General features: G+C 36.4%; 2 protein-coding genes across 3 annotated transcripts; both read right to left on the reverse strand.

Moving 5' to 3' along the window:
- Nucleotides 1–160: 160 nt before the first annotated feature.
- LOC110051691 (caspase-3-like) lies at nt 161–12,287 on the reverse strand. Of its 2 annotated transcripts, none has more exons than XM_089277787.1 (4): nt 11,892–12,265; nt 10,888–10,959; nt 3,011–3,490; nt 161–2,155 (listed from the first exon to the last, which is right to left on the reverse strand). In XM_089277787.1, the coding sequence occupies exons 1-4, from the start codon at nt 12,166–12,168 to the stop codon at nt 1,806–1,808; spliced, it is 1,179 nt and encodes a 392-aa protein (XP_089133913.1). In that variant the 5' UTR covers nt 12,169–12,265; the 3' UTR covers nt 161–1,805. The 2 variants fall into 2 exon arrangements, with proteins under 2 accessions (XP_089133913.1, XP_089133912.1); XM_089277786.1 differs by lacking the exons at nt 161–2,155; nt 3,011–3,490 and adding exons at nt 4,643–6,316; nt 6,742–7,212 and having other exon boundaries at nt 11,892–12,287.
- A 1,554-nt stretch (nt 12,288–13,841) lies between these two features.
- Nucleotides 13,842–25,409, reverse strand: LOC110051727 (bone morphogenetic protein receptor type-1B-like). Its single transcript, XM_020757790.2, has 7 exons — nt 25,062–25,409; nt 19,991–20,281; nt 18,417–18,534; nt 17,810–17,945; nt 16,860–17,526; nt 16,369–16,505; nt 13,842–15,940 (listed from the first exon to the last, which is right to left on the reverse strand). Exons 1-7 carry the CDS (start codon nt 25,129–25,131, stop codon nt 15,764–15,766), a joined length of 1,596 nt encoding a protein of 531 aa, XP_020613449.1. The 5' UTR covers nt 25,132–25,409; the 3' UTR covers nt 13,842–15,763.
- Between the last annotated feature and the right edge of the window lie 504 nt (nt 25,410–25,913).

Below are 25,913 nucleotides of genomic sequence, written 5' to 3' on the forward strand. Positions count from 1 at the left end.
TTAAGTTATTATTATTTAATGGAGGTTTTAGACGAGAAATGAGGATCTTTTGTTATGTTTACTGAATCACCCATAAGTCTTGTGGCTTGACCTCGATCTCCGCTCTGAGAAACTCATGAGAGAGAGAGAGAGTGAGAGAGAGAGAGAGGAGGCCGAGAAATCAATCAGTGAATAAATTGTTTATTATATAATATTATCAAAACCTGTTGATTATATTGTAACACATTAGCAACAGAGATATATTGAAGTCAAAGCTAAGATTTCATAGAGTGCAAACGTTATGGTAAATCATATTATTTTATACGACAAAGCTACTTATACAAATAGAGGAAATAACAAATTTGTAAACAAGTTTGTAAACAGAATGCAGTTATGCTGTAAAAGCAGCAGCTTGCACGAACAGGCATCATTTTCTCAACCAAACTTTCACCATGACTAAGAATAGTGCATAGCTCGTTACAGTTTTCATTTGGAATTGCGGCCATGGAACGATCTGATCGGATACCTTCATTTGCGGTAGCCTGTGTCACAGTCGCCCTCCCCAAGGAGGGAAGCTGTACCCACATTTGCAATCACATAAATTTTTCACTTGAACCATTCTCTACAAATCTCACGCAAACAGACAAGCTAATTTACAAAAGTGCCACCATATTTTAAAAAAAGTGACGGTCGTGGTTGTTGTAAAAATTGGGAAATTCATTCAGTGGCCTCAATGCTGTTAACTTTGCTAAACTGGGGGGAATTTCCACTGTGTCACGAGGCCAGATCATTTTCAGCAGCAGCTCCGAAACTCTGGAATGGCCTACCTGAAGAGCTTTGTCAAGCAACATCACTTGACAGTTTTAAGTCTCGACTTAAGACTTATCTATAATTAGAATTTATAATTTTATTTTATTTTTATGGTGATTGTTAAGTGCTATTGATCAGAATATGTAAATATGCGCCATATAAATTGGTAAATTATTAATTATTATTATTAAGCTATTAGTGCACATAAACAACATTGATAGCATTGATGACACATTAATTTTGTTGCCACCGAAATAGTACCGGTAACTTGCATATGTCCTGATCAAAATAGAAAAAGATCTTTCTAATTTCCACTTGTCATTTGCCAATAAGCACTCAATATCACTCGTTAATTCTACTTTACAAACCTCGCGCTACCAGACAAGTCAAAACCTCAATGCTACAGTTTTGTTGCAAGTCAGTGAAGAGTTACTGAGACAAATGTTGATAAGCAAGCACTGAAAGACTAGCCTCTAATTTTCAACAGTAACTGCGTTTGAACCAATCTTCTGTGCACAAGTCACACTTGATCAGTTTAGCACAGAAAACTTTAATAAGGCCTATAATGATTAAGACTTTCAACCATTCTGCAATGTTGCCAGATGTAACTGGCCTAATTAACAGAAGGCAAAATTATTGAATTCTGTTTTATTTTAACAGAGGGCACAAGATCACCTAGTGGCTTTCAAAGTCATTTAAACTTCCTCTTTTTCTCCCACAGTGCTCTTTAACAGAAATAGAAAACATTTTCTCTGTTTCTTCAATTTATAGAAATAGCCATAAAAGTTTGGGAGAACTAAAAAAGCTGTGGACACATTTCTTCCATCTGTGTTCCTATCACTTACTAGAAACAAAGATTTTTTTATTTCTTAAACAAATTCCAACAAGTTTTTAACAAGGCTAGCCACACAGGATTCTCTTATCTAAGTTCATTTCAATTCTCCACAATAAAAAATAATTTTCACGGTCATACATCATGATATAGGAACTAAAATGTTTGTACTACAGTGTCCATCTTAACTCTGCTCAACGTTTTCAGGGAAGAAATACAGTTCCTTCCGTAACATTGACACAATACTAGAAACCTGCCGTTTGCTGTCGGAATAATAATCACCGGTTCGCGACTTGTAAGTAGACACCATGGCATTGACCCGGGTCAGCATTCGGAGGATATCCATACGCTCAGCATTATCCTCGAACACCTTTGTCAATGACTGAATAAACCAGGATCCATTGACAGAATTTCTCCATGAGTAGTACCCTGGGACTGTGGAGTAGGCATAGAGGAAGTCAGCCTCAGCTGGAACAGACACTTTGTTTTCTTGCGGAGCATCAGTGACGTCCATACCATCCATGTACTCATGTCCTTAAAAATACATCATATAACACAAAATTAGTCTCTGAAAATAGGGAAAAAATATCCTTATAAGTAGCTGGAAACTTATCACAGGCTAACAATGACGTCTTTCTCTCAAATCCTTTTTAAAAATGCTGTTTTAGGCTATCTAGAGTGCTTTTTAAAGCTGTGGCTGCACTGTCAAATTTTCATCTTTTTGGTTATGGTTATTCTAGGTAAACTTTAGTATGTTAGGGCTTTTTTTTTTTTGCCCATTTCCCAAAAACCTTAGCAGATGTTGCTTTTCCAAACATTGTAGCTGGCCTTTTTCGACACTCAAAACAACATCATTATCAATCCAAAAGCAACAGGCATTGTATTTCTCATATCAAAAAAGTTCTAGGAGAAAATTTACTAAAGATTATTGGAGGGGTTTAAACACCTCCTGAACAGTCATAATAATATTATATAATTTACTGAAACGATCTGTTGGGTGCTTGATCATCATATGAAGCCAAGATCCCTAGCTGATTTTTGTCTTAGCTTACTTCTACTTGACATGTTTATATCATAATTGATTGTCCTCAGAAACCAAGAGTTAATCTTCAAGAGTTCTCAAGATATCAACATGAAATTAAGCAGACATGTCACAAAAATAATTACACACATGACAGATCATCGAAATTATGAATGCAACTTAAGTTGCTGGGAAAATAAAGCCTAAAAAAATTTCAAGCCAACTGCTCAAGTTACATTCAGAACTTGATGATTTTTCATGCTGTTTCTCTTTGTAGTGCAGTTCAAATGTAGAATATTCTACATAGAAACAACACATGCCCTGTACAAGAAGTGCTGCCTGCAAATGATATGTGTTTATCTTCTTACCCTGACAAGCTTGGAAGAAAAATAGTTTTGGCTTCCCAGCCAAAGAAGTGGAATATTTAAACTCTGCTGTAAGATCCCGGATGGAAATGGTGCCATCTGTTCCGTAAATTACACCCTCTTCACCATGTGTCAGGATGGAGAAGATAAACGCATCATAGTTGGAATGATTCAATGTTGCCATTTCCTTTGTTATGGTACGTATCTCAGCTTTGGTGCGGTCATTGTAAATCTTGACTTCAAACTTCAGCATTCTGAAAAGCTTCACCAGGCTGTCTCGGTCAACATCAGTGCCATTACGTGGATAACGATCCATCCCTGAAGACCTCAGGAAGTTCTTGTTGTTAATGATGACAGCAATTCCACGAGTCGAGCGATCCATCTTGTAAATGATCTCCTTATCCAGTGTGCTTGATGAAGGCTTGGCACTTGCACTACCACCTCCAAAGCCAAACAGCTTAGCATCAGCTTCATCAGCACTTTCTGAAGAAACAAACACACAACCAGATTTGCCAGTGTTAAAGTTGAGCTGTGCTCTACGCATGTATAGTTTATACTCCTAGGGTAACACCCAACATTTTGGGTGTAAACGGGAATTTTCACAGCAAAAGCTCAGCTTGGAGCTCATGTTTTGTTATTTACATCACACATTTTGTTAAAATTTGCACTTGGAAGTTCTTTGCGTTCGCTTTTGTGCCTGCTCTCAAATGAAGAGTCATAAAGAATACCGTCTTTGAACAGAGGGGAAAAATCAATCCATATAACAAACAATTCTGTGAAGAAAAACGAAAAAAAACGTTACTGGAAACAATGAAGACTCTTGGTTCAGACAAAAACTCTTGTCATCCATTGAGGAACCAAAGAACAAATACCCTAGCCTGCAAGCAGCTCTCATATGCGAATACCTATGGTGTTTTTCCCTTCAACACTTCAGTGAGATAGAAAACATGGATGCATAGTGACAATTCTTACTGGGAGCTTCTGATCCATTGTCCAGGTCCTGTTTTCCATTGGTTTGCGGTTTTATGAGGATGAGGTGAGATAATCTCCATGTGTGGTACAAGTTGTTTATGAACCTTTATTAGTTAAAATGCCACATTTTGATTTTGGGAAGAATACTTAACTTTGAGCAAATTTAGACCTGAGGGATTTTCATGAAAAGTTGCTGAAACATTTCAGGAATAATGACAAACAAGTGTGTCAGGAAAGTTTGATATTCAAAATATTTTTCCTGTGGTGTCTATTCACCCAACACGCCTCACATTTTAAGAGCTAACTTTAGGTGCAAACATGAAGAATATCGAAAAGGCGTGGCACATTTTTGTTGATTGAATTTGATGCCTGCTGAATGACACTATGCAACTGTTTCGCTTGTGCTGCGGCATTTGATTTTGACAAATTCAATAAAACCCTTGCATGTTTCATGGTCTACTGGCTCCTGATGCTAAGAAAAAAAAGTCACTTAAATTATATATATTTTTTTAATCGAAAAACCACATTTACTAAGCTTTTTACTGTTATATACCTTACCACAGAACCCCTGTGGCAAGGGCCTGTTCCTCGGAAATAAATGGCCAGTAAGCCAAACATTATTGCTATTTGAATGGCTGCAAACACACAGATAAAGACAATGAACGTAGTAAAGAAGAATTTAATTCTCCCAATTGGAATGACTTAGAGATGAACAATACAGGAACATTGTTTGTTCTGAACAAATAACTTCAAAACCAGTTACCACGAGTTACTCCCATGTAAAAATGGCAGGGTGCTCATTGTACCTTTTAGGGGTTAAAAAAGTGGTTTGGAAACTCTTAGGTTGCTGAGCCTCAAAAGGTCAACAGTGGGAGCTTTTACAGTACCTTTTAGTGTACATTGAGCTGAAAAAATATGACAGGAGTTATCTTCAGTGTTGTTTTAGAATTGGTACCTCTTAGCGGTGAAAAAAAATTCAAGCCACACCCACAAAACAGGATCTTGGTACCTCTAAGGGGATCTTTTCAAAACTTCTAACCAGCACCCCTGGCCTTTTTATACGGGAGTCTGCCCTTCACGGGACCAGATAAAGTGGTTTTTTAAAATAAATATTACACTTTCATTACAAATATTAAAAATTAGGAAATACAGCCTTTACATAAAAAATAAACTTCTTTTGTAATTTAAATTAGACAAAGTTGACTATATAAGAATAAGTCACAATATTATTTTATATGAAATTACTAAAATCGTGCATATAAAAACAATAACCAATACAAAGCTTAGCTAACATTAAACAACAAAATAGTAATAATAAATTGTTAATAATATACTGTATGTACATTTTCTTCATTCATATCTTAGGACCTTATACTGGGAACTTCAGTTTCACTGTGTCCATAATACCTATTTACACATAGTTGTTTTCTTAAAACAAACTTATTGAAAACTGCAAATGAAAAAAAAGTAACTTTACATTCCTTCCATCTTGTTTTTGTTACAAACATGGGGTCTTGAAAACAAACTAAGCGACAGACTCTTAAAAACTTGTACAAAGCAACCAACAATGGTTTTCCACACTGTAGCAAAGTTACAAACTTAACGAGAACAAACTTCCTTGTGTTCATAATGTTTCTCTGTCCAAGGAAAGTCCTGTCTGACACCGTGGGGTTAGTGAATTTTCAGACAAGCTAGCAGATTCTGTCTGTCACTTGTATGAAATGAAGTTTCTTGACAAAATTTTTGAGGAAAGTTAAATTATGTACATAATGTTTAAGACAAACTTTTGGGGGGTTTGCTTTGATGATTTTCAGCCTAGTACAATATAGTTAGAGCCCCAACACTTGTTTTCTTTCCACTCTTGTGGAGCCAACTTAAAGAAGAAATTAAATCAAATGCCATGACCGCATTTTTGTAGAATTTAATCACCAAACAAACTCTTGCAAGATCAAAAAAGTGGACATTTTGAATTGTCACGTCCCTCTTGAGAGTGAACTTCCACATCAGGGAAAAAGTACAACTCTTTTCTGAGCATTGAGACAATACAAGCTATCTGCCTTTTGTTTTTCGAGATAGGGTTATAGGTCTGTGATTTATAGGTAGATAAACTGGCATTGACTCTGGTCAGCATTTGGAGGATGTCCATGTGCTTGGCATTCTCCTCAAATACTTTAATCAATGATTGCATGAACCAAGACCCATGAGTTGAGTTTCTCCATGAGTAGTACCCTGGTACGGTAGAATACGCATATAAGAAATCAGCTTCAACTGGGACAGTCACACTTTCATAAGGCTGAGGTCCATCAGGAACATCCAATCCCTCCATGAACTCCTGACCTGCAGGTTGAATAAAGAAACAAGTTTGTTATAAATTTGCTGGTAAAATTCTTCACAAAAAAAGCTTTCATGGAAACATAATATTAAGGTAATATTAATTACTAAGTAAAATCAACCTGTGTGAAAAGGACTAACACTCAAAACGTCAGCTTCTCAATCTTGCTATTAATAACAATTAATTTACCTTTATCAGCTTTGAAGCTGATAAATAGGTTGGATTTCATCAATAAAATAATACTGAGTACAGCCTGTGCTGCACTAGTCTGAAGCAAACTGAGTGCCTGCTTATATCATCTTTTTATCTAGTTTTAGGAAACTGTCATTAGGGTAAACCAAAAGTTGTAATGCAAGAAGTAAATCAACATGCTTTCCATGGAATTACCAGTATATTCACTGTACTATAAATTTCTTGTCAATCTTCGTACCTTGACAAGCTTGGAAAAAGAAGATCTTTGGCTTGCCAGCCAATGAAGCATTTGATTTGAACTTGGAGGCAATGTCCCTGATTGAAATTGTGCCATCTGTTCCATACACCAAACCTTCCTCGCCATGTGTCAGAATAGTGAAGATAAAAGCATCGTAGTTGGAATGATCAGCTGTTGCCATCTTTGCTGTGACATTTCTTATTTCACGTTTTGTGATGTTGTTGTAGATTTCCACCTTAAATTGTAGCTTTTGGAAAAGCTTCTTTAAGGCATCACGATCAACATCTGTGCCCTCACGTGGTGATAAATGCTGTCCAGAGGATTCAAGAAATGTTTTGTTGTTTATGATGACTGCAATGCCTCTTGGAGAGCGATTCATTCTGTAGATTAAACTGCTATCGGGCATGCTTGATGAAGATTTGGAACCAATGCTATTCTGTTCAAGTGACTGCTCTATTGAATCATCTTTTTCTAAAAAGAAAACAAGTACAACAAAAACACATTACTCAGTTTGAGGATTTCTCCAAGGACAAAAAGATAGTTATTCTCTGCAAGTAAGTTGTGAACATATTAGTACTACTATTTTATTTCCTTTTTTCATTATTTAACCTAAATACTGGTTTAAAGAAATCTTCAAATAGGCGTTGACCTTAGAACTTCTGAATATTCTTTGCACAAACTTTTCCTTGAGTCTAGATTAATAATATTATCTATAACAAAGTTTCAAGGGTTAGGGTTAGGGTTAGATGGTCAAGGCGAAAAGTTTAGTCTGGTTTCTACAGACAGATACATGTTACATAAAATTACAACATCATCAAAGACAGAGCAAGCAAGACAATTAAATCCATTTATTTCACAGAAAAAATCTTTGGTTTCACTTGTTGTGTCAGATGATTCACAGTGCTATACATAGCACTTTGAGACGTCTCTTTGTGCACTAGCATTTCTTGGTTATTCTGTACCTATGGGTGTACAGACAAACATGAATTTTAGTAGGGTTTTGTCAGTATTTATAACTTAATTCTGGCTGGCTAACAATTTGTTGATTCTAGAAAGTTACCAAGTAAAAATATATTTCTTGCTTACTCTGCATTTCTTAATTAAAATGTGTTATCTATAAGGCTAAATACCACCTCCGCATAAAATCATGGCTTCAAGGTGGGACCATTTTGGACATAGCCATAGCAAAAAAAAGTCACTAAAATAGTCCCAAGGTTTGCCAATTTGGCAAGTTGTTTTTGATACTAGAAAAATTTGTAAGTCAAACAATACAAAATTTCTTAAGCTTAACAGGTTCTTCTTGTAATTGCCTGTTTTGACTTTGTATCAAAACCTAAATCATGTAGTTCCAGTTTAATTGATTTCGTTTGATTCAGAACAGTCTGTGGTTTTAAATTTATACCTCATATAATGAAGTACAATGTATCCCCACATAGACTGCAACCAAACTTTAATATCTGGTGGCCATTACATTAGTAAAGGCCACCAAAAGGCGATGTTTGAAAACATTCAGCTTGGAGTCCTGAAAATTAGTCATAAATTTATCAATCTGGTGAGTTTCATTTTAATTTTTATCACCTGGTCAACAGTATCTTCAACAATTTTATTGGTATAGCGACAGCACTTTTCCAAAGCACAGTATGGCATTTACACTTGTCCAGGTTCCAGGTGGGAATTTGTCTCTAAATGGAACCAACAGTGGAGCATTATTCTGTAACATTCTCTAATGCTGAAAATTCAAATGCCTAAAATTATGAATGCCTTTGGGACAACCAGGTCTGCTTGGAATTCATCTTGACTTAATGAATCTCAGAATGACATGGTTTGGTGCCTATAGGCATATAAACTTACAAAGTTTATCAAAGTATAACAACTTCAAACAATGAAAGCACTCACCTGACGGTTAGAACACATGGGTCATAAACCAGGTTGTAAGATATTGTGGCCAGGTTCCCGAAAAGTTGCAATTTGTACAATAATCAGTATCTCATTCAGTGAAATGTGTGGTTTGCTCAAAAAGTAACCAGATGACTCCATTTTATAGGACCTTCCAAGTGTGAAATGCAGTGGTGAAATTTTAGTGTGCAAGACCCAAAATCAAAAATCCAATCTAAAGCTCAACCAGGTACAATCCTTATCTTGTATTCTTATACATGTGCAAGATGCTCTCCTGTCCACTGTCCTCAAAGCAGGGTGCACATGAATCAATGTATACACAGGAGGAGACACATGCAGATTAAGAGCAGTCACTTCATATTACAGAAAGTGGTATTTAAAACACTGGCATAGTTCAAATGGACATCACTTCAAAATATTTCAAGGAGCATTCAAAGACTTTTTACATAAAATTCAGCAACAAACAAAGACTCGTTGTCCTCAGAATCACATGGCAGGGGAAAGGTTGTGTACTTTGTACAATTGTTTATAATATGTTCCACAAATTTTAAGAGCTTTTAAGAGCATGACTTTTTCAGGAGTCAAAGACTGCTCTCCATAAAATAATTTATTACAAAATAACAAAATATGTTCACAGACCAACCAGAAAACACATGTTTTAGATTTCTGGCCTTATTGAAGGACTTTTTTATATAAGGACTAAAATTCAAGCTCTTTTCAAGATTTTGAAAAGAGTGGGAACATATCAGTTCATGTTCAAACTTAAGACATCTATTATTTTACAACCATCAAACCCAAATGTTGCATTTTGCAACTAGAATAAAACACATCATTTACCATACTATTTTGGCTATAAACCTTCCAAAATGTTGAATTTTGAAAACATTCTGGCACTTTGGTTCAAAACAACTGATCCATTAGTTTGCACTAGGTTTCCTCAAGAAAGCATCCTAGTCCCCGCAGCATCAAAATTTTAGGGGTCCTGCAAAATTTTTAAGCATGCCCATGTGCATATGTACTCTGAACCCAAAATTATCAACCTCAATAATGAGGCTTGGTGGATAGCTTCTTCGTATTTTCAAAGAAGCTAGTGACAGAGTGACAGCGAAAAACAATTCAGCAATGACAAACACTCAAAGATAATATAATTACCACTATCTGTAAAAACAGTTTTAACAATGAATTAAAGTAACCTTCTGCAATTGCAGCTAGACACAAGAACATGACAAAACCACATTTCCCAACATGTGATGTGATTGAGAAATGCACAACTTGAAAGGAAGTCAAGCCTTTATAATTATTACTAATAGTAATCAAAGATTTGAGTGGTGCGTTCACGGGTGTACTTTACATATTTGACAAACAAAGTTTGATCAAAATGACAGACAACGATTTGCGCGTAAAGTTTACCTAATGATAAATAAATTAGATCCCGCAGCAGCGACCCCTAAAAATGGTTTTAATAATAAAGTTTTAACTTGTACTGGACAAAATATTTTACAGCAAAGACATTTTATTTAACTGTTTGTGAAACTCAAACTTCAATTTCAGATCACTAACACTTGATAGATATTTCGTGATAGATATTTCTCAAGAAAATAAATTTTGACCAGCTGACCCTGTTAGACAGCTTGTCACCAATACTTTACATCTTGTCAATTTTACCTGGTGTTTTTATTTGTTTCAATTGCTCAAATTTACATCTTGTTTACACAAATGAAAAACGTTAAAAGAGTTCTAAACATAAATCACAGCTACAAGACGAGGAAAGTTTGTTTTCAGAAAACAAATCATGGTCATTGACCGAGCTAGTCCAAGCTACAACTCGGAAACTTTTATTTTCTAACCATATATCCCGGCCATTTCCTAACCTACACAACCTGAAACAATTCATGAACATTTGCCATCGCCAAGGTACAAAATAGTCACTCTGGATGACAAGGGTAGGGTCACCTATTGCCGAAAATCACAGCACTAAAGTGCCAAACTGAAGCTTTGAACACTTGCCTCAAATCTATACACATGACTGCGTACCCCATGATGTAATTTGCCCCTGCTGCGGGGAGGCCACAACAGTGAACACGATTGTCTAAAAAAATCTCAATACTGACTGGATTAGGATTGCATTACACTTCATAAACATAACAAATTATTCTGGTCCAATCTCAAGATCAAATGTGGCATACAGTGTGTCCAATATTCACCTACATTAAATTAAGAATAATTAGTAATTTATTTATTGTCAAGTACCTGATGCACCAAGGTTTGAAGTGCTAGAGATAGGGTTCTTGTTTCCACCATCAGTACCTTCACTTGGTATTCCTGTTTGAAAAGGGAGACCAGTTGTTAAAGTTGACACCTGATAACTTGAACCTTCAAGGCAACCAGGAAAGATTCAAGCTATGGGATGTGGAAATGGGAAGAAATGACTAGAAATTGGGAAATAATAAAGTAGATATTTCAATCTGGTTATTAAACTGGAATGACATATTTCATGGCAAACTCATATGACATCTGAAAATAATAAAACAAAACAAATCAAAACAGAAGAATACTAATGTGAGTAACAGTGCATAATTTCAACAAGGTCCCAGTGTTGTACCTGCAGTAAACCATTTGAACACTGTAATGGACATTCACCAGAAGATAGGACATTTGAGTTAGGGAAAGATTGTTGGACCAATCAGTGAGACAAAGCATGCAAGATGACATCTTATTGTTAGTATTCTTTGTTCTAGGTTAATGAGATAATAAAAAAAAAAATGAAAATCAAGCTGAATGGAATCTGAGGGGAGACAACATCATCGTCGAAGTCAATAATAATTGGTTAAATTAAACGGCATGCAATGAACTCACGATCGATGCGACACTTGCCTTTTTTTCCGAGAAAGGGCATTGCCCGGAAGTATGATGCTACAAGCAGTTTGTGACGACCAAAAACATGACTCAGCTAAAGAAGCTCAAACCTTTACCATTAACTATTTTACAGATAGATACCGCACTATGAATAAAATTTTACAGCCTGGTGTACAATTCGGAAATGGTACCAATATTGACAAGGATAAGGAGTGCAAACAAAAGGGCAATACTTAAACATTTTAAATGGTAAAGAATTATCTTGATTGGAGTTATGCACGCTTGCTATACAATGTTCAAAACTGCACGTTAAAAGAATTCGTGCTTGAGCTCGATCGATCGAATTTGATAAGCATACTAATTTTCAGCTGACAATGGCAACATAAAAAGTATCTCACCCGCTTCTTGAACCGGCCTCAGAAGTGATTCCAAGTGAGGAGACAATTCGTGTAAGACGTCGCAAAAGGCACGGAAAGCTTTTGGTCCTCTTTTGGGAAGAATGTCAAGCAAACATTCTCCTTGCTCATTCGTAGTAGATTTGGAGTTCACCTCGTCCTTATCTTCTTCGCTGAAAATACCTCTCGAGTAAAGCCGCGAAGCGACTCTTTTCGCCTCCATATCCTTCAATAAATCCTGCCTGTTTTTTCGCAATATATCACGGTCGGATTGCTCCATAATATCGGCGACAATTTTTCAAAACTGTTCGAAAAGTTGATGCTAGCAAACCTCCTCAAAGATGGTTCCGTCTGAGAGGGGAAAGGCGCGTATACGATGACATCACGGAACACTCAGACCCAGTACCGCTCGATCATTTCCCAACTGGAAGGTCCAAAGTCCTAAAAGAAATTAAAATTTTAAAAGCAAAATAATTGTATTCCTGATGGATTAACTGAATATCTTCACTCTTACAACACTTTGACAGTACTCATTTCCACTGGGTAGCCAAACTAGTAAGTGCAGTATTGCAATGTCTTTTTTTTCTTAGTAAAATATCACATCACGGCTATTTATCACATTTTGCCTTCAGCTTTCTCATTTGTTAGCTTCACGGTATACTATGGCAGAAAATTTACAGCTGATGCGTCAGTATGGCTCTGGCTATTTTTAGCCAGAATTATAATTATGTCACTTTGGTGTCACTTTCATTTGCAGGTTGAGGAGTTTGTTGAAACTCCATGATTGAGAGAAAGAGAGAACTTACAAGATATCTCCTCTATTTTCAAGCATAAGATACTCAGCGACTACAATGAGGATTTACCTGGAACACTCTTGGAACAGGAAGTAATCATGCACTGACTTACCGGTACTCCCCGGCCCTCCCATGAATAATACATAGATTTAGCCAAGCCTAAAAGCGAAGCTCCTGGCCCGCCAGTTTTTTGTTTAAATTTCAACCTGAGAGGTACCAACGAAAAATTTCAAACAGACTAAACTATAAGGATCAATTTACATATTTTACAATAACTGTCTAATTTCTCACGTGCTGATTGGCTCATTTTTATCATCAGTAAGAACACAGATGTACAAAATTTTAATTTATGCAAGCTTTCAAGTTCAACTTTCAGCTGTCTGTCAACTTTTAATGAGATTTTATGGACTTTTTTAAGTAGCCAATCAAAAAGTGAATACGATTCACTTATCTTTGTTTAAGACAAGTTTACCACGTCTTTTCCCCTCATTTATTCCCGGCATTTGACCATTTTCGGGTCTTGTTATTGTAAAAAATAAATTGACGTCAGTTTTTTATGCGTCTGTCCTCTTATTGATGATAAATTGCATCATAACATTGTCAAAGTTTACTGCAGAACCACAAGCCATAGGCGAGTGGTTACACAGCCACTTTGACAATGTTATGATGCAATTTATCATCAATAAGAGGACAGATACATAAAAAATGACATCAATTTGTTAATTTTTAGGTTTAGAATTAGAGTACAGTAACTGTGACCAGGTAGGATTACTAAAAGACACTTGTTAGTTGTTTTAAACTTGAGACTTAAGCATAGCTAATCTTTGAAGTTCCTTTATTTTGGTCATGGTAACACACATTAAACCAAAAACAAAGCATTGAAAACTTAGTCATTAAAAAGATTTGACCTTTAAACTGTTGATAAGTGTTTTCAATTTTTTTTGTTTTATAGTTTTATGCAAATTAGTTAACACGAATCTTGAGTTTAACAGCTACATGAAGGGTTAAAAATTGAATGAACATGATACAAGTAAGTGGGAAGTAAACAGCACACAGGACTGGACACAAGGTACTCAGATGTAAGGTGTGTATCAAAACACTCATGACAAACAATAATCTCCCCCAAAAGATAAATCACTCATTTGCATGAAGCCACATATATAGATAACGTGGAAGAGGTAATTTTTTAATTCTGTATCTAGATAAGAAATGTTAACACAAAATTTTGCCCATGTTAAATAAATTTATGTAAACAAACTAGGCAGCCATTCAGTTTGTGCATTTTCCATCTTTGCTAAATTAGTAGTCAACCTCCATGACCCTGTGATTAAGTACCTATTAAAGTTCCAACATCAAAATGATAAATCCTATGTACATTTTTATTATACAATAATCTACAATAATTAGCACCACTACAGTAACTGGTCACTTTTTCAGGGACAGTCACCAAAAACAAAACCATTGAAATTGGGGTCTGCTAAATCTGCGAGCCAGCAAGCCATGCGAGCCACGGTGTGAGCCATGCAAGTCATGCGAGTCATGCAAGTCATGGGAGTATTTTTTTTTTCTTCAACTGGTCTGGGAGGTCGTCGACGTTTCGCCAAGAAACATAGATCTCACACCCGACTATCACTAAACTATCGCTATAAACCGCTCGCCCGCCATCTTGAAAGCGGAGATGACCCTGGGGACGAGTATAAACGGTACAACCTCGCTCCTAGGGTACTCTCTCTTTCCGGGCCTGGGAAATTAATTTTAAATAAAAATTTAGCTACAAAAGTGCCTACAATTGAAATATTCCCAAAAGAAAATCCTAATCTCGCTTCGGTTACCAGAACTATTGCTGGTGCAGCAAATATGAAAAATGCTCTAAACTTCTGCACATATACATCGTGCCAAGTCTTGCATCATAGTAATCATGGCTACCCTGAGTGTGATGAATTTTTTTCTTTGTTTCATATTTTTGTTGTTTGGAGAAACTTTTGCGTATTCAAATCGCCCAGGATCCGCAAAAAATAAAAACGATGCGTCAAAAATTTATTAAGGTTCAGGACTAAAGTAAAGAAATTTTCTGAGAGAAACGTACAGCTCCACCGCCCCACTGCTACTCGAATGGGTAAGTGAATGGTATCCATTGGCACCTGTCATTCATTGATATCCAAGTTGAAAATCAATCAAGAAAAAAGAGAACAGTACTTCAGGGCAACTCCGTGTATTGGCATCAAGAATGGTGAGTGAATCACGTAATTTTAACAGGTTCGCTCTTTAGTGAATCAGAGTTACCAAAACTTTGTCGGTTGGCTGACTGCTGCATGTGGTTGTCCCTTCCCTTAGAATTTAATATTGCAAGAATTTAATATTGCGATCTTATTCATCTTGTTCCGTTGCTCTTGTTCTTGTTCTCATGTGAATGTAAATGTAACAAATAAAAAATCTTAACATTTTTACTAGGGCTCGCATGACTCACATGACTCGCATGGCTCGCATGGCTCGCCCTTTGGCTCGCATGGCTTGCTGACTCACAGGTTTATAAAACTCTTGAAATTGGGAAGTAACAGGGGAGCATCTTAAAAAAATATACTTTTCCTGACACATACTAAGCTAGTGTTCTTTCCAGCAATTGCAATAATATACTTTCTTTGAACTTATTTTGATTTATGGAGGGTATTTCTTGTTGCAGAACTTACCAATTACATGGCAATTGAAACCCATGTTGTTAAATCCATTTTTGTTTTAAATTCCCTTAGAATTCCCCCTTCATACCCTAATGTTCCATTTTAAACTGAAACAAACTTTGATCTACAGTAAAAACTGAAAGGCATTAATTACATTTGTTTCATCATTAAATGCCCTTCAGCTTGGGGGCAGTTTACATGGTTTTTGAGTAAATGGAAAGTGAAAAATGTACAAAGTACATTCCTGTCGGTTTGTAAGGTACTTTGTTCTTGTTCTACTCATGGCTGGATAATTTCAAAGCAGAATCATGAGAATTAGCACATAGATCTGCTAACTGTCTCTTGATCGACAGGCAAGCCTCAGTGCAATCAACACTGCCTGTGTTGAGTCTACAAGCCTTCCTCTTTATGCTGTTGTAACACTAGTGCGAGGGCTGTCATCATCAACACTGAATGGTTGGTCTATATAATCCATGGACTTCTTGAGTTTGTTCATAGTTTTCTGCACTCTCAAAGCAGTTAACCGAGCAGCAGGATGGTTTGCCCAACACTCTGTCATCAGTTTGGCCACTGTTTGAAGAGACTGTAAAGAGATTCACAGGTGATTATTTTAAGAGCCTTTAATCTTGTCTTTTGCATGGCTTGATAGTACTAGCAAGTTTGATCCCTTCTTGACAGTATTTACTCAGTTTAGACTTCAAGATATTGTAGTTGAGAGGGCACACAAAACTTAAATTTAAGCTTAATGTATCAAATTTAATTATTTATACTGTACAAAATCTGTAGAATAACCCATGGATAATTTTATTTTGGTAGGGAAAGCATTGAGGGTCATTCCTCTCTATTGTTATTATTTATTTATCATTTATTAACATTGCTGACATACTTTACCTTTGCGTGGGCTAACAGTTTGAATTCTAAGTGTTCTATATGATGTTCTTTTATTCATATTACTTACTAATAGGTATTGTTGCTTTTGGTCTATGATTACTACAAAGCTACAAATCTTACCTCATCTCGATACCATCTATTGGGCACTGAAGGCCGCTTCTTTTCTGTAAGTACAACTTTCTTGACTTCATCAAATGAGGGATCTCCAGGCAACATGTCAAAATAGGGTACTTGATATTCTTCACACAAACCAGTTTCTGAAATAATAAGGAACAAGTTAGAAAGTTCTAGAAATTCACACATGTATAATGTACATTTGTACACTGCAGCTGTGACTAACTCGAGCACAGAATTTCATTATGAATTCTCTTTCAATTGTGGAAGGCATGGTGACCTGGTGTTTATTTGCTTCTGGCTGTTTGATTCAAGTCCTCGCTGAGCAATCTAACAAATTGATCCCATACAGAGAGAGACACTTTCACTCATTGTCAGTAGCTTTCTCTGGAAGCTGAATGGAGTTACTTATTTAATAGGTCACTTATCATGGGTTGCTTGAATCAGCCTTATTAATTATTCCAATTTTGATACAGGACAAAATGTAGAATACTTGCCATCAGAAATACACCGTCTAGCAATCTCCCACAAGACCAGTCCAAAAGAGTAAATGTCTGCCATCTTGAATGCGGCAAAGTGTCTAGTGTCCAATGCATTGTCTAACACCTCAGGAGCCATGTATCTTCTAGTTCCTACTCTTGTGTCTGGCTTGATGTCAATCTCTTCAGTTTCTGATGAGTACTTAACAGCAAGTCCAAAATCTGCAATGCAGCAGGTCAGGTTTTCTTTTACTAGGATGTTCTTGCTCTTAATATCACGATGTGCAATAGGAGGTTTGCCCTTTGTTCCTTGGATTTCAGTATGAAGATGAGTCAGTCCGGCAGAAGCAGACAACGCCAGTTTGATCATGGTCTTCTTGTTAAGGCAATGGCACCGTAAGAAATCGTATAATGAGCCATAAGGGTGATAATCTGATATCAGGTACATCTGTGTAACCTGATTGCTTCCAATAATGTCTGATGCTATGAATCCAAGGATGCTCTCATGACGTAGTAAAACAGTTTGGTAGATTTCTGTTTCCCTTTGCCAAGAGGATTCACAGTGGGAAAGGAATATTTTGACTGCTACATCTTCTCCACGCCACCTTGCCTGCCACACTTCACCATATCTCCCTTTACCAACACTCCTAACAAGCGTGACTTGTTTGGCAATGGTTCTCTGAACCTAAAAGAAATTCAACCACATACAAGTGAAGAAATTCACAGGGTGATGGACGTAAGACAACATCATTATGTTCAACCTATATTCCAGGGTAAACCAATTTTACTTTTTTGCAAGAATGAAGGGGAATCTGAGTAATTGCACTGTGCCTATTATATAGACAACAAAATACAAGAACCTTAATCTGCTGTTTTTTGGCCAGTACTTTTATTATGATTTTTAACATTATAGTCAGTATTTCCTCTAAGATTACTTAATGTTCCATTAATAGCATGTTTTTACTTACCAGAAGTGGCAACCCTGAACCACTACCAGAGCTCTGATCAAGCATATCTTTGAGCGTTTCTCCTGGTGTTACATATGGATGTGCATACTTCTCAACATCGAGGGGTGAAGGAACTCTGCTGCGTGATACTCTAAAGCTAGAAACAAAACATCATGTGAACCATTTCACTACACATTTTCAATTCTACACGGTATATATGTTGGAGAGACATTCAGGCATATTCAGATTGGAGATGTTCTCTTCAAGAAACCATCAGTTTTGACGTCTAAGCTCTTAAAAATACAATTTGAGGCCTAAAATAGCAAAAGTGCTCCTGAATAAACTGGCTGTCTTTCCTTCCAAAGCACCATCTAAAATGAATTTTAAGCTGTCTGTGGCTAACTGGCTGTTTGTAACACTTAATGAGCACTGCTAATCAGCTGATTAAAAAAGGACTAAGCTTTCATTTAATTTTGAGAACCTCAGGCATACATTTGCATAATAACTATACCAGTGAAAAGAAGATGGCTGTGTGAGTTTTAACGGGGGTCAGACCTCTGTATAAGCCTGGCTTCTTATGAAATCTGTGAAGGAGAATTAAATAGACTGACAAACAGTAAGTACTTACCGGAAACAAAGAACCCCAAGGAAGATTATAAACACTGCAACACAAACACCAGCACTGATAAAGAGAATGGAATACTGCTCTGTGACACCATCTTCAGACTCTTCTGCAACAGTCTCAACTAAAACAAGGTAAAAAACACTATTAATAGGTATACGTTTTGGCAAAAGCATGCAAGTACAAATTCTCCTTACTTACCTTAATACATTTCTTTATTGTTACTATTTGGGAGAACATTAACAGAAGATAATTTCCCTATGGTAATGATGATGACGACGACCACGAGGGTGACAACAACAATGAGGACGATAATGAGTTTCATATAATATAAGATACATGATGAATAAATGCTTGAGTTGGAGGGAAATTCTGGAGAGAAATTGACCATGTGATCACTCCTGGGTCAAAACAGTATATATTGAACATTGAGGGAAATTAAGCCAGAAGTAGTTAGTGGATTAACTAACAGGATTCTTCCCTATGAATGTTTATGAAACAGAAGAGTAGAGCTACTGATAGAGATACTGTTGCTCCACTCCAGTAGCAGAGTGTTGATCAGATTATCAGTTTGGTTAAGTGAGGGTTAGTGGATTTCAAGACTTAGTTTCTGTTCTTGAGGCTTAAGTGCCGTGATCAATATATATCCACATGGTTAAGTATTGGATAGTGGATTTCAAGTTTACTTTCCTGGAGGTAAGAAATGATACTGTTATAATATGATAACTCTACTCCTGGGTAAAACAGTTACTCAATAATTGTTTGCTGTAGAATAATATCATGGCCAAGAATATCAAGGATTGTGGAAGTTTTGTTCAGATCATTTCAGGAGTAAACTAAGAAAACTCACCAGAGCAAAAGATATAATCAAGCAACTATATCAATAATTAAAATATTGCCCTGACAAATTTAATCTTTGGTCACCTTAAATTAAGTGTGCATGGTTGAAGGATAAGTGTTTTAGTGCAAAAGTGGCTCAATGACAGTAAGTTTCATCACATATCATGAGCCTCTGGCTGGGAAGATTGTGCAAACACTTTCCACTTTTTCGACATAAAATAAATTATGACTATTACTATTACTATATCACTTTTACATATAGCATATCTGGACTATTTTCAGAAGGCTTGCATTTAGCTGCATAATTTTCATCTGAAGATCACTTGGTTGCTACTTTGAGTCACTTCAGTGGAGAATAATTCGATCTATTCCAAGGCCACAACCAGAAGCCCTATAGTGATGTTAATGATGCCCTACATTCTTATTTCCTGTTATTATACCTTCTGGTAGTTACATTTTTGCATTTGGCTACTATTTTTCCTTTGCCAGTCACTTAAGATATTTTTATTTTTGAGTCCTGCAGGGAAACCTACTTCTAACACCTCCACATTTGTTTACTTCAAACAAAATTCTATGAACTGTAGTAATGAGACAAACCAAACAGTTCATCCAGTTGGCAGCTGTACACCATACATTTGTCCTCGCATACTTTATAAGGATGTAAACTAGGAACAAATACTCATTTAAAACCAAAAGCAGCACCCACCCAGTTTCAAATCAAAATAGCAAAAGCCCTGTACCTGTGGTAGGAGAGGGTGTTGTTGGTAAACTTGGCTGCAGCAATGTGTTACACATGTCAGCATGTCTGCAGCACTCCATGGAAAGTTGTTTCTTATGAACGTGATCTGGAGTGTTACATTGCATTCTAGTCTTCTCTTTAGGTGGTAAGCAGCCATATGTGATGAGCTCATAGCTGTCATCAACTCCTGGTTCCACTTTCTTATAGCAGTGACCTTCAGTTGTGCAAGTTTCATTGAGATGGTCGCCAGGACAGTTGTGTGTACTACACCTACATCTTAAGCTCTCAGCTTCTGAAATTAAAACATTGCTTTGTGAATCAGCATCATACTAATGCAGAGATCTAACCAAGGTGCATTTGTACTATCTAACTGAAGTGACCTTAAAGATTTATAACAATGTGTAAGTGTCGCAGAACTTTGTTGTAACACTGGAGCCATAAATGTAGGTAAGTTAATTCTCAAAGATGTTCAACTTGTCTCAGAGGGGTTGCATTCACATATTAAAGAGGTAACTTATCTCTTATCTTGGGACACTAGTCAAACTTTATTTCATCCATCTCAATTAGTCAGGCCAACAGATTAACCTAGATGAGATTGTTTGGCACCTTGAATTACATCCATTGTGTTGCATGTATTCACTGGAGATATGGTGTCTCCAGTTTGAAAATGGTTGATGGATCACATACAAATAGAATCTTTTATTTAGTATACTTAGAATCCAACATGTTTGAATTGCTACCAACATTACAACAAGTTTGTCAGGAATACCCATCACTTTTATGTAGTAGTAACTTTATTATTAGTCACTCAAAATTGGTTTAACAGTAACCAGTTACAAACTATACCATACAAAAAAAAAATTATGTAGTAAACGATATGAGGAAATGTCAGAGGTTATCCCTATATGGGACGTTCCCTGCTTTAGGATATTCATTTGATATAAACAATCTAACTGTAGGATAAAATTCAATTTAAAATGTGCAAAATACATTTAATAACACAATTCAAAGCCCCACGTAAAAGCTCTATAGATAAATATATTTTACACTGTATGGGTAACTTTTCTGCATGAGGCACTCTGAAGAGCTGAAATTATTTGCAAATTAGTATGAACCCCAGATACATGTAAACCAGTGCTTAACAACAGAAGCAGTATAAAGCAATTACCAAAATGTAAGCACTGCTTTCAGCTACAAATATTGATTAAACAATCTGTTGGAAAGGAAAAATCCAAAACACTCTGGAATATTGCATGTACATAAAAAAGAAAAAACAACTTAATCCAGATTTATCTAAAGGTATTTTGTTTACTATTGACAAAAATAATTACAGCTATAATAATAAGACTTGAATTTCAGAAAATATTTTTCAGATCAACAATTCAGCAATGCCATGCTTTACAACCCACTTAGTGCATTTAACAGGGAGTGTTTTCTGAAACATTGTGCCCAAGGCAATTAACATTCTTTAGAACATTATCAGAGTTGAGGAACGTTCAATATTTCAAAGTATGTTATGATAACTGATGCTTGCTTCCAAACTCTCACATTCTTTCTATTCCTCTCAGTGGAAATTGTTTACAGTGTATCACCACAACATTCCACATGAAGTGTCCTAGCAGATGTAAGAGGGCCAACAAGAGTGATGTTCTCTGATTTAACAAGTACATCACTTTAATTTTACCAACGCAAATCACTTGAGTAATATCAAAGAATTACCATTGTATGATTTTGATTTGTAGGATATTGCAGCCCTGTGTCGTCACTTAAGTTAGTCTTATTGCACCATTCAAACTATGCATTCCATAATCTGATAGTTTGTCCATTTGAAGAGCTGTGATAATAAACTAAAAGCTTTGTTTTGGCTTACAAATGACAACCATTCAGTCAATTTAACATTTGAAATGTTGACCAATGATTTGGTTTCATTGTTCATTACAAAAGCAAGAGTAATTTTCACTTATACTGATCACTTGCATCAATATCTTGGGGGCTTTTTCTAATTTATTACTGAATATTCATCACAATCAAACTATAAAGCAATATTGTCAAACTTAACTTGCTATGAAGGTTAGCATCAAATGAAAAGTTCAAAAATAAGTTCTCAGCAGGGGACGTATATATTGGTACCGCCTGGCTTGAATAAAATATACTACCAGTATCTATAACAAGCCCGTCATCGCTGAGGGAGAGTCAATGGAGTAAAACCACACTGAGAAGACAATGATATGATATTTAGAGCTTGACCTGATAGCAAGATCTCCAAGCACGGAAGTCTCTTGTGCAGATCAGACTAAAGCAAGCAACATGGTTGTCGCTATACACCATGGCAGTTGAAAGTTGATTATTAAACATTTACAACGTTGAGCCAACATTTTGGTCTACCCTGTTAAAGATCAGCCTTTATTATTGGTTCATCTCAGAAATCAACAGCAGAAAATTGGAATGTAATCTCCATTTTGCTAAGGACTAATATTAAATCTTTATAAAATGCAATGCTTTGTCTCACCAGACAGTCTTTCTTCCTAAATATTAGTATTAGGTTGATTCAGAAAGGATCACATGGAAATAATAAATGTCCACATTTTTACATCATTATTAACTTGGAAGAAAGATTTGAATGAATGAAGCATTAATTCACTGTTTTGTAAGGAAACCCACATAATTTCAATAACATCTGTCAGTTGTCTGCCCAGTTTGGCTTTACCTGAATTGAAAGGAGCATGTTATGGTATAACTGAACAAAAACGTGTGAAAGACACATGGAGTACTACAAAATAATAGAGAATGAAAGCAGTATATTGCTTAAAACAAATTTGCTTTCTTGAAAAAGTATGGACAAAACAGTAATTTCCTGGGATTATAGTGTGAAAAGATAATTCAATTAACAAACATGAGGATGGCTTTCTTTCAACATATCAGGGCATTCAGTCTGGACCCCGGGGCATAAAAAGTGGTATTTTACTGGTCAGCCAGACCACATCATTATACCAAGTTGGAATACTTTCGGAAGGCATTGCTTTTATGGGCATTGCTTTGTTATTGAATATTATACTTGACAAAACCCATACACAAGTCAAATAAAGTACAAATGAATCTAATAAAGTACAAAGTGAAAACATTGCTATGTAAACAGTAAAATAAACTATAAAGCTACGTCTACAAATTAGAATCAACATGAAGTCTAACACCAGGATCACCTGAATTAAATGTAACATACAGAAAACATGTGCGCTTTAAGCACAAGTACAATGAACACAATTTATTTACATAATTCAAAGCGTCACTTGAATCTAACAGAGAATAATTAGGCTTGTTAGCACAAGAATCTGATCTCTTTTTTAATTTCACCCAATATGACACAAAGCGCGTTTAGCAGCAAAAGGAAAAACAACCCCAACACCTCTAAAAAATAAAGACACCATACAAATCCCTGAATAAGGCTATGTTTGCTTTGAAAACTAGCAATTAATCCGTAATGCGCTTTAGATTGGAACAAAAGCAAATAGCTGCAAAAAGGAATGAACTGCGAGGAATGACTTTCCACATGACGGCTTCTCGCTTCATGCACAATTCATGTCACTGTTTTCTTTTCGCGGAGATCGGTGACAAGTGAGATAAATGCAAAGATAAATGACTTCTTGTTATAATTGAGCGAGCACTCACTCGAAATGTTAAATTTAACTTCAGTTTTTTAAGCAAGATTTTACCTTTCACATATCTTTGTCTAACTTCGGAGGAAAGCTGATTTTCTAACAGAAGTTGCAGCATGATATCTAAAGCCAATATCATGTGCTCAGTTCAATTGCAACTACAACGCGAGCTTAAATTAGCTCTACACTAAATAACAGTTATTTGTGCGACTCTCTCTTACTTTATCACACAACAAGAAGAGACAAACTGCTTACAAAGCCAAAAGATGTATTCATAGAGAGGTTAGCTAAACAGCAAGATTCTTTTGTTTCGAAAAGGACCACTTCGCACACATACACGGCCGTTCAATTTGCAAACTTCCTCCACAACCAACAGTCAACAAAGAATCGATAATTTCAACTAAAAGTTTTATCTTTGAAAGAAACGACACAACTATAGAAAGCAATAAATGATACAAAAAAGTTCCATTGTAGTGGCTCTAAAGAGAAGAATTTGCTGGGCTGAATAGAGAATGTATTGACAACAATGCAAAGGCATAAACACGTTCGTAATGTCGAGTGGCGTCAACTGAAGTCGTGATAGAGATCAGTGTTTCGTACCAAGTCCTTGCAATGCCCTCTTCCTTTAGTCACAAAGTCTAAGTATATTTCACAATCTAGCAATTAAGCGAGTGATGAAAAATCGAGCATCGCGCATCGCTTTGAATGAAATTGCAAATCGATGTTCCCAGTTGTATAAATACTTAGGACAAACACAATTATTACAATACGAACGCTCATCATAAAAATCGTCTTCACACAAAAACGAAAACTTTTGTATACCGCGAGAAGTAATTACGCCACAATCTAGGTCGTGTTGTGTAAAGCAAACCTTGAAATGTACATAGTGAAAACTGTGCAGTAGCTGCTGAGCACGAAACGTTACAGCATATATGCATGTCGCAGATCATAAGTTGCTTGGCGCGCGATTCCGTGCACTGCAATGTCTTCTTCGCTTAATTCCCGCTTAATTCCCAACAAAAACGGTGTTCGAATTCTTCCAATTATATCGAGATAGTTTTCTAAATGCCGGTGTTTTCATGAAACCAAGGAACAAGTAGAATAAGAAGCTAGTGATTTCTTTCCACGGGGAAAAACTAAGTCGGCATCATCTTAGTGATTATTGCTCGGCCAAAATTCTAAATTGAGCTAAAACTCTCGTCTCGCGTGACTTTCTACGACAACAGCTCAGCTTAGCTTTTAAGAACATGTTCTTTCAAAGGGAGAATGTGCGCGTTTCGTTTACATTCAGGTTTCTTCAGGGCAGTCGCAGATGCCATGCTGTCACAAAAACTTGCGGGTTTCTATTTGTTCATGCTTCGAACATTCACACCTTTTATGAAAGCACAAATCAAAAATTAATCACTTAAGACTCCTTACCTTGCGCCAAAAAGCAAAGAAACATGAGTAAGAAAAGGAGAGAGAAACTTCTTCCACACGCTGTCGCCATATTGATCAACTGCGGCTACAGACATCCATCGATTCGCGATTCGATTGAACCAAGCCACAACATTAAAGTGACGTATTCAACCCCCCAGTGCGTGAAAACTTTGCACCTTAATAGAAAACCGATCTTGAGCTGTTTGATTGCACAGTTTCGCTACGGAATCTAGCGTCCAGCGCGGCAGACCCACTTACTCTGAGAATATTTAAGTCACAGAAGCCTTTGCATAACGCCTGAAATCGACTTGGAATTTGACAACTATGCGACGGCTAGTAATGTATTTACTTACAGAAGGAAATATGCCATACTGAGAACAATAAGCTCTAATCATTCCTTTCACAGCAACCAATCACAGAGCGGATTAGCGAATTCTCACAGAATTACAATGCAGTGCTAAAAGAAAGCAGTCTTTTCGCTGTATACAAACTTCACAGCTTTTAGAGGTCCTTTTTTTAGTATCAGAGGAAAGAAAAGAGCCCGACTCCTTTGTTCAACATGACGAGCGAGCCAGCAAGCCGGGACGACATTCTACCGTGAAATGTCTGGTTTTCCTTCACGACTTGGAGGCTCGAATTGATGAGTCCACGCGGCTTGCAAATCGATTAAATTAAAAGTGGATTGCTGGAAACGTTTGAAGATCTTATTGTGCCTTTTCGAAGTGATTCTGTTTGTAGATTTCAATGCGCACTTCGAATTTCTTGTGTTACACCCTCTCTGTCTTGTTCTTTTCGATTTACTCATGTGGCATTGAAGACTGGCCAAACTGATCAACAACAATAATTGAAAAG

This window comes from Orbicella faveolata, unplaced genomic scaffold (assembly GCF_042242905.1).
Source record: "Orbicella faveolata isolate gen_17 unplaced genomic scaffold, um_ofav_v1 contig_46, whole genome shotgun sequence".
Lineage (NCBI taxonomy): Eukaryota > Metazoa > Cnidaria > Anthozoa > Scleractinia > Merulinidae > Orbicella > Orbicella faveolata.